At 35.1% G+C, this 10,085-nt stretch overlaps 1 protein-coding gene across 1 annotated transcript; it reads right to left on the reverse strand.

The window, feature by feature from the left end:
- Positions 1 to 566: 566 nt before the first annotated feature.
- On the reverse strand, positions 567 to 10,085 carry LOC115441111 (carboxypeptidase E). Its single transcript, XM_030165722.2, has 8 exons — positions 9,680 to 10,085; positions 9,399 to 9,595; positions 9,163 to 9,318; positions 8,662 to 8,828; positions 8,347 to 8,501; positions 6,273 to 6,533; positions 4,408 to 4,550; positions 567 to 1,337 (listed from the first exon to the last, which is right to left on the reverse strand). Exons 1-8 carry the CDS (start codon positions 9,900 to 9,902, stop codon positions 1,206 to 1,208), a joined length of 1,434 nt encoding a protein of 477 aa, XP_030021582.1. The 5' UTR covers positions 9,903 to 10,085; the 3' UTR covers positions 567 to 1,205.

Genomic DNA, 10,085 nt, shown 5'->3' on the forward strand with positions numbered 1-10,085 from the left:
TCTCAATTGTTAATGCTTGTCACGCGTGGGATTGGGATTTTACTACATGCATATAATGTAACGTCCTAAAATGTCTCACGTGTGTTGACTTAATTCAACAACAATGTTGAAATCACTTTGTCAATTTAGTACCTTTAATGCTGTTTATGTACGAATGTCATCTTGACATGAAACCGAATAAAACATTCTTAAACTAATTCATACAAAGGTACAAAAACTTTATAAGGCAATAAACTGTACATTGTCTTCACAGTATTAAGATATAATAAGACTTAACGCAACTCCACACAACGAAAACATTTTAAAATAAATGTATGATAAAAAAAATTTGGTTGTTAATAGATTTCAATTAGGTACCTATTTAACCTGTAAATAATAGTGAAAAGTGAGTGAACACCCGTGAAAGTGGATGTACGAAGCTACATGGTCGTAAAATTACGACCAAGTAGCATTAATTCATGATTTAAAAAAACCTGTAAATATTACACAATAATGTACTTTATTGCATTAGCATAAATAATTTCAGTCAGAAACATATAAGTAACTTAATCAATAAAAGAAACTACTGTTGGACTAGAAAGTGTTTAATTTCAATTACGCTACAACAACAAAGATAAAATTATAAACTATAAATATATATTTATTATATTATTACTATATCTAATGTGACCGTATTTATGGCACCGAGTTCAAAATGGATAACTATATCTATGGTAATACATTATGGTTACATATTATTAAAAAGAATAATAGCTGCATAATTACATGTTATAATTAATGTATGTGATATTTTAAACAATTATAATTATAGATATATTGATTTACACACAAGATTATATTAAGTTTCACTCCCCGTTTGTAATATAGACCTTAAAGCTGATATTGGTCTAAATATATTATAATAAAAATAACTACAACACCTATGAAGACTGTACTTAAGACAAGCAATCATAATTTAGTTTTATCTATTGCAAGCTTCGTGACATCTTTGGACCTTACCCCAGATATTGTCTGGTTTAAAGGTCAAATTCATACTCAAGAGTCGTCTTATTCACAATTATAAACTTTGTCAGCATATATACTGGTCTTTTTAATTCAGTCAGAATACTAACTAGAGATAGAGAGACTTGAAACGTGCTAATAAACTGTTGGTAGTTGGATAATATGAGTTACTGTTCGCCGCGGGTGTGTACGTACTCAGTGAGTTAGTCCCTGCGCTGCAGCACGGCGCGTGCGACGTGCTGGAACAGCGAGCGCTTGTAGATGCGCGGCTGTCCGTCGCGCAGCCCGTGCGGGTACACGCCGAACGACGACGAGTCGAACCAGCTCGACGTGGGCTGCAAGCACAGATACAACGTTATCATATCATAGTGCCATGTGTTTGTTTACTATTTATTATAAACTTATTTATACGTAGCAAATGCTTTAAACCTCGTTTATCGTGTGGATATTTCAGTACAAAAAGATTGAGAGTACAACGTCATACCCTATTATCTTTTTAAGAAGGAAAAATTAATTACTCTAATTATTTCCCCAGCGTATCAACTAGTTAATTAAATAATAAATAATCTTAATATATGTATTGTATTATTTTTAAACACTTCTGATAACCTTTGCAGATCAAATGATTCGGGAAAATCCATCGTTGGAATTTCTCATAAATTATTCGTATAAGACAATTTATAACTAACATGAACTAGATATACCTTTTATAGACATAGACAAAGAACTATATAAAATATATTGTAATAGAATAAATTAAATCAGTGACGATGGCTCGAGCTTTTGTGACCGTTTCATAACTATTTATTTCGCTCCACCTACTTATTAATCTACATCCGCATTATTGTGCTGATATCATATAGCATAACTAAGCCACTCTTCAAATGTAAACTTCCGAAATATCAAAACATGTTTCGATCATTTGAATTATATAACTTTCATAAACCTTGAGGCAGCTTGATGCATTTGTATCAATAAACTAGCTTTTGCTCGCGGCTCCGCCCGCGTTATAAAGTTTTTCAGGCTAAAGTTTTCCGTTATAAAAGTAGTAGTTTCCCGGGAGCCCTATGTTCTTCCCAGGGTCTCAAACTGTCTCCATACCAAATTTCCTTTTTATACGTTAGGTAGTTTTTGAGTTTAACACGTTCAGGCAGACAGATGCAGCGGGGGACTTTGTTTTATAATATATTTTTTAGAACTTTTTAAGAGGAACAATCCCGTCATACATCGTTGTTGCATAACTAACCGTTTACGCAGCGCACACAACGGAAGCTCTCAAAACTAATAAATTTTCCTCGTTTTTGCAACATATTTCATTACTGCTCCGCTCCTATAGGTCATGGCGTGATGATATATAGCCTATAGCACTCCAGGAATAAAGGGCTATCCAACACAAAAAGATTTTTTCAGTTCAAACCGGTAGTTCCTGAGATTAGCCATTACTGCTGCGCTCCTATTGGTCATGGCGTGATGATATATAGCCTATAGCACTCCAGGAATAAAGGGCTATCCAACACAAAAAGATTTTTTCATTTAAAGCCGGTAATTCCTGAGATTAGCCATTACTGCTGCGCTCCTATTGGTCATAGCGTGATGATATATAGCCTATAGCGCTCCACAAATAAAGGGCTATCCAACACGAAACGAATTTATCAGTTTAAACCGGTAGTTCCTGAGATTAGCCATTACTGCTCCGCTCCTATTGGGTATAGCGTGATGATATATAGCTTATAGCACTCCACGAACAAAGGGCTATCCAACGCAAAAATAATTTTTCAGTTTGGTCCGGTAGTTCCTGAGATTAGCCATTATTGCTCCGCTCCTATTGGGTATAGTGTGATGATATATAGCCTATAGCACTCCACGAACAAAGGGCTATCCAACACAAAAAGATTTTTCAGTTCCATCCGGTAGTTCCTGAGATTAGCCATTACTGCTCCGCTCCTATTGGGTATAGCGTGATGATATATAGCCTATAGCACTCCACGAACAAAAGGCTATCCAACGCAAAAAGAATTTTTCAGTTTGGACCGGTAGTTCTTGAGATTAGCCATTACTGCTCCGCTCCTATTGGGTATAGCGTGATGATATATAACCTATAGCACTCCACGAACAAAGGGCTATCCAACGCAAAAAGAATTTTTCAGTTTGGGCCGGTAGTTCCTGAGATTAGCCATTACTGCTCCGCTCCTATTGGGTATAGCGTGATGATATATAGCCTATAGCACTCCACGAACAAAAGGCTATCCAACGCAAAAAGAATTTTTCAGTTTGGACCGGTAGTTCCTGAGATTAGCGCGTTCAAACAAACAAACAAACAAACAAACAAACAAACTCTTCAGCTTTATATAATAGTATAGATTAGTTTACATCAGGATTTGCGGTTCACCTTCTGAATATGCGAATCCTCATTGCCATATTATTATCACGAAAAGAACACTAAATTAAAGTAATAGATATCTAACAAAATTGTACATTAACAATCAAAATGATAACGTGTTAACTTCACGCGAATAGCAAACTAGCATTGAAGCTCCTACATTTTGCAACCCACACAAAAATCGATCATTTGCGTATTGAATTACCAATTCAGCTTTATCTAGCCTCGTTTGACGTCATTCAAACCCACAGCAATTGCGCTTATCCGAGATTTCATAATAAGTTCCAGCCAGCCCCATTGACTGCGACCTAAATGCTCAATTAGTTTACAGACAAAATGACCTATATTAACATCAGTTTATGATGTAACAACTTACATGCAGTAAAAGATTAAAATCATACACATAATGGCTTATAAATACATTAAAAGTAGGCTGTTAGCTCTCTATATGTACATTTGTTAGGACATGATGTAAAATGGATTTTAGAACAAGACGGAAACGAATAGCTATTATTGAATATTTTATAGTTATTCTAAACTCACTTTTAATGTAAAAAACTAATCTAAAATAGTTTGAATTGGATCAAATGTTTTCATTTCAAAACAATGTTAACCATCCACTAAAAGCAAGGGTTAACGTGCTCTTTGAATAAAAATGTGTAATACTCTCATATAAGTAAGAACATGAGAGACTATGTATTCGAGAGAAGCACATCAAACTTGGCTCCACATCATACCCGCGCGATGTTCAACCAAATATACTATTTCTATACAAGGTGCTACTTTTTGTTTCACGAACCCCACGTGATATCTCAAATAAGTATTCTTTATCAGTCGATTTATAAATTCGTTTGGCAATAAACATACTAACACCATAAAAAAACATATACCCATCTATTTATGAAGTCCTGCTAGAAAGGTGAAGTTCTCATAATATAGTATGGCTTACGATCATAATGTTAATAATAACAATCAATTCACTATCCACGTGATGTTGTTGCATATAAAATGATTATCACACTGACCTCAAGTCTGAAGTTAAGCACGTGAGCGGAGGTCTGGTGATGCGGCACCGTGACGACGCGGGAAACCGGAAAGTATCCGGGATGGCTCGCCGTCACCTCGTAGTGGCCCGGGGTCAGCAGCCGGTAGTAATCGCCGTAAGGACCTGCGCCAAAATTAATGCTGACAATCACAATAATAAAACTTATTTATAAAAGTACTTGAGAACCGGCTACTGCAACAATAAAACCAATGTTAATTGCATCTACTACCTTAAATGCTTATGTAACTCATGGACTGGTCATTAAATTTACAAATGTGTTTAAATCTATTGGACCAAAATGTGCTGTTGATGACCAAATTGAGTGTGGGTACGAAGTTAGGAAAGTTTCGGGAGTTAAAAACAAGATAACACACGCATCTAAAAGTGGCTTTGATAAAACACAGTAAGCAAGTTAGCAAAGTAAGCAATCAATAGGTATTTTAAGCCCCAAGCATTGTTTATCGTAATTCACGATATATTAAAATATTATGTAACCCAACTATGTTTCCTAAGGTCACATAATACTGGTGTTAGATGTTATAAAGTCGTCTATCATTCTATACAACTGTAGTGTCAACTTTCAAGACGACCCAGTTTCCATGAATAAATTCTAGAGCTAGTTGTGTCAAACGTTAAGTTGACATAAAACGCTAGATCCAATTAAAATTCTGCATAAACAACGGATCAGGGTCGATCTTGGCTTCGTTCCTCCCTTCACACTTTCGCTCGCGTCGCGACGTAAGTCCTTTTTATAATCTAGTCACGCGATGTGTGCAACATGCTCCAAGTATTAAAGATAAGTGGCACGAGATGCCAGACGGTCTCGACTCTCGGCACTTAATATCACTTTACTGAGCTCTAATGCAAACGAGCATGTGCGGACAATACCCAATGTTTATATTCCGCTAATTACTGCATTGTTCTGATGTATGCTGATAAACGAACTACAAAACCGACACACCAATATCTCTACCGGGAACAACTGCCACGGACGAACTAACGACCTATTTCAACGCCTTGTCACGGATTTGTATGTTTCTTTTCCTAGTTTCATCCTCCTATGTTAGATTAATGATATCACCACAGAATAACATTTTATGGATTAATGCTTTCATATTACATTTTTATGAGAATGTTTATTATACCAAGGCGTGTTCGACAAATAACCTTTCATTTACGTCACGTTTAATCAACATTTCGCTCTGCCTATAGTATGCTATCTGCAATAAATTATGCAAGGGTTATTTCTCAAAACAAATTTAATTTTAAGTAACAGTTATATGATACATCACACACATATGTGACATAGGCTTGTTTAATGTCCGAAGAGTTAGGTAGAAGCACGACTAGTGCACTCACATCATTAGAGATAGGAATCGAACCCAGGATTTCACAGTTCACAGAACAAGTACGCTGCCACTACAAAAATAGGGGGATTAGAATTTAGTTGGATAAAAATAATTGGATTGGCGACGGATTACTAACAAGCGACGCCAATCCAATTAAAAGAATTTAAGCTAGCTGCACGATATAGCTTCCTTGAAGTTATCAGAACAATAGTGACCAATTAGTAAAAACTAACGATTCAAATCGTATATATCCGGTCTATAGTTATACTGTATAAGCATTATACATTTATAAACAAGCTAAACACACAAAATAAATTGTTACCCTTTCATGCTAGTCTGGTAAAAATAGCCAAGATTAAATGTCAAGCGACCAGTTTCAACAAAAAAGCTATGTAATTAGAGTCAATCACTGCTAATGTATTTAATATAATACAACTCGCGTACATATCCTATATGCTCGGCTATAAACGTAAGCGGACTGAATTTGAATACGTACCAGTTGTTACGTCATGTCGGATTGGCCTCGGAACTGGACCAGTAATGTTCACAACCGACACCACCGCGTTCTGTATGAAGCCGGAGTCGTCGCTCACAATCCCTTTAACACCGATGTGCACTTTCCACATGAACGCTAAGAGAGCCTCTTTGTTACGTTCCCATTCATTAAGTAATTGACTAGCGGCAGGATATTTCTCACAGCCCAATTCCAATGTGATCTCGAACGCATTTGTTGCAAGGTAGTTAAAGTCTTGCATACCTGAAATATGGTGTCAGTTACTTTTTGTTACGGCTTATTTAAATGTTACGAGTTACGTAGAGCTTAAATAATGTAATTATTCATCCGTTTGTTTTAATAAATTGGACGATAGTGTTTTTGATTGATAGTTTGATAGCTGTTGATGGATGAACAACTTTGTAAGAGTAGTAGGAACTCCCGGTGAATGCGGGCCGCTTGGATGCGAGATGATCAGCAATGAATTTCCAAAGGCCGCAGAAATTTTGATTATGATACTTATATATCATAAGGATGTATTAATCACCCTATACTATATAGTTGTTGGAGATTAAGCCAAATGAAGCTAACCTTTATCGCAGCTCCTGATTAAATCTAAGAGTAAGTTAGGCAACAACTTAAAGGTACGTGTCTTATGAAAGAGACCTCATACATTCAATACAATTATTTTTGCGATGCTTTGTTTTGTATTAATAGGAAAAATTTGCGTAGTTGCATGTGAGTCCTTCAACAATGAACCATCGCTATTATTTGTATTAAGTACTAAAATAAATTAAGAAAATGTTTGTTATGCTGTGTAAACAAAGCATTAAATATCACGCCTTATATGTATTTTATGTAAAGATGCATGAATATGATAAAAATATTTGCAGTCAAGGTCGCAAATTAAATCGGCAAATTTGTTATCTGTTTACTTTACGGCATTAGTATTTTACTTCTAGTTCATATGAAGAAATACAAAAGCAAAAGATTTGTAAGACAGTTCTCTAAGAAAAAAAAAATAAGTTTATACTTCATTGCCACACGCGACTAAAGTATGTTTTCAATGATTGCCTATAAACAAGAGTTTATAGAGACTGTATGATTTTAATTACGCTGTCACTAGACCAAAGAACTCATTTGAAATCCATTTACAATAGTTATTATTGGACCGATCGCAAAATGTAACTTCCTTATTAAATACAATCAAATAAGATTGCTATACCTAGATATTAAAATGTACATGAAATTAAGCTAAATGTACGGAATCCTCTTCAAACCCGAGTGGTTCATGCTTATTCGACACAATCTAGTTTTTGTTCCAATATGGAACCCTAAATAGAGTATAGATACGCGGGTAACAGGAACTACGCGATATAACCATCAGTAAACCAGTCCACGTCTCATGGTCACCAGTTAAACGTAAATGCCAATGAATAAAGAGCAATCGCGCCCAGACTCTCTACTTCCTGATACTTATTATAATGTGCTCTCGAGTTTCGAAAGTAATATAGCGGATAATCTGAACGCAAAAAGACAAAAGGTACAATAACGGTTTATTCGGAAATGAATGTAATAAGCTATTGCAGGTTAATCTTTAATAGCATGTCGTCACCGAATTAGATTACTTTTGCTTTCAAAAGTTAGCGTAGATTAGTTACTGAGGTAATTACTTTTCCCGTTAAGTTTTTATATATAGGAGTGTCAATAAGAACTTAATTATTTATATTTTGAACGATATATTATTATCCCCGATTGAATAGCTAAAACTGGAATCAAAGTGATAAACCCGCCAGAATAGCACATTCTAGCGAAATGAGTCCGAGAACCAACTGCTACACGTCTGTATAATTACATTAAAACAGACCATTGTACTGGCGTAATTCTGGGGAACACCGAGCACTAACCCTTGTTTCATACGCCAATGATAATTTAGATAAATATTGTTTTTAATAAATAAGTACATCGCAACTAACCGCGATAAAATCCGAAAAATAGTTTTATTTCAATGTCTAGCATTCACATAAACACAAGAAATCATTAAGTATATCTAGTGAAAAATATTATGATAACATACCTCCTTTCAAGCTATACCATGCTGCACCATTAGTGACTCCACCTTGTTTACCAAAATTAAATGCAACAGAGTCATCGGAACTGGTTGTATGACAGCCCTTACGAGTGGCTGATGCCATGTCAGCATGGGCTGATGCATATGCCATAGCCAACTCTCTAAATGGGAAATAATTACTTTTAAATTACCCAGCTACTTATCATTAAACTTATATTAACATTATATGGCTAATTATAATATGAAATGTAATTAATAAATTATCAAAGTTGTTCTTTATACTTATTATCCGTTATATTAATAAGAATTTAAACCTTTTACCTAAAAGTATCATCATCAGGACTTGCAGAGTACTCTGAAGCGGGTGCACCGCTCCGGCTTTCATCATAAGGATAGTTTGCTACTAAATCCCCTCCATGCATAGCCGCACTTAACACAAATGGAACTGACATAATCCAGCGCATTACAGCTCGAGTCTCAGGCTCCAGCTATGAAAATATATACATATTATATAGTTTATGGCTGGCAAAGAAACTATTAGGACTTTTCAGTAGTTGCTCGATTAGAGCCCCATAATATTAGAGGAATTATTGAGTATGCTTTGCCAACATTTGAGCAAAAAATATTTTGGAATGGAACGGACATATACACTCTGAAAATCTCCAGTAGTTATTTGTCATATACCAATTTTACCCCAAAAAAGGCAGGGCATACATTTTTTTAATAAAACTTCCTTCATATTGACTATAAAACCTAGAAATGATGACAGCAAATAGAAGAATATGTGTATCAATGTTACATCAAATGTATATATAAAGTTACCGGTGCAGCTAAACGGGTCAAGTCTCTCAGCAAGTGGTTGTTATGATTGATTCCCTGACGCTCCAGCTCAAAAGTAATAGCATCTAAATCAGGAAAATTTCTATTGAGGTCAACATTATGATGGTTTGTACGTCCAATTAGATAATCTTTGGCACCCTAAAATAAAGAATATTTTAATAAAAACAACGTTATTATGCAGGATAAAAAATATATGGTATTGTATAAAATTTACTTACAGTTGCTGTAGCTAGTTGCCAGCCATCAGGATTCATTGATGGTAACAAATGAATTCTAGTGCTATGTATAAGAGCTCTAATACGACGATCATTTTTAATATACTGCTCACACAAGTTATAAGCTAATCCCAGAAGCAACTCACGACCGAGGACTTCGTTTCCATGAATGTTTCCAACATATTTAACTTCGGGTTTATCTAAATGGACAATTTTGGTTATTTTTAAACGATTGTTAATTAAATAAGTTAGTAACAAGATATAAAATATATTAATTAACTTACATGGCTGATGAAATCCAGGCGTATCCGAAAATTCTATAACATACAACGGTACGTTGTTAACTGATGTTTCAGTTAAAGCGTAAATTCTTGTAATGTTTGGACATTTTTCGTGCACTTCTTCCAAAACCAAGGGTAGTTCCTCATTATTGTGATGTTTCCACACAAACTCACCAGAAACCGCAATTAAAAATGTGAAAAACAAATACAAACACATAGAAGTCATCTTACTGAATTGCAGCTATAATTGATCTAAAAATCTTCTAATCTAATTTATAACATATTATTTATAAAATTAGACTAAGAAACCGTACACAGACGTCGTCATCAGTTGCCACACGCTCAACGAAGTACGGACTACGAACAAAATATCGATCGATTTTCCCGCCACCAAACATAGAACTACAAG

This window comes from Manduca sexta, chromosome 26 (assembly GCF_014839805.1).
Source record: "Manduca sexta isolate Smith_Timp_Sample1 chromosome 26, JHU_Msex_v1.0, whole genome shotgun sequence".
NCBI lineage: Eukaryota > Metazoa > Arthropoda > Insecta > Lepidoptera > Sphingidae > Manduca > Manduca sexta.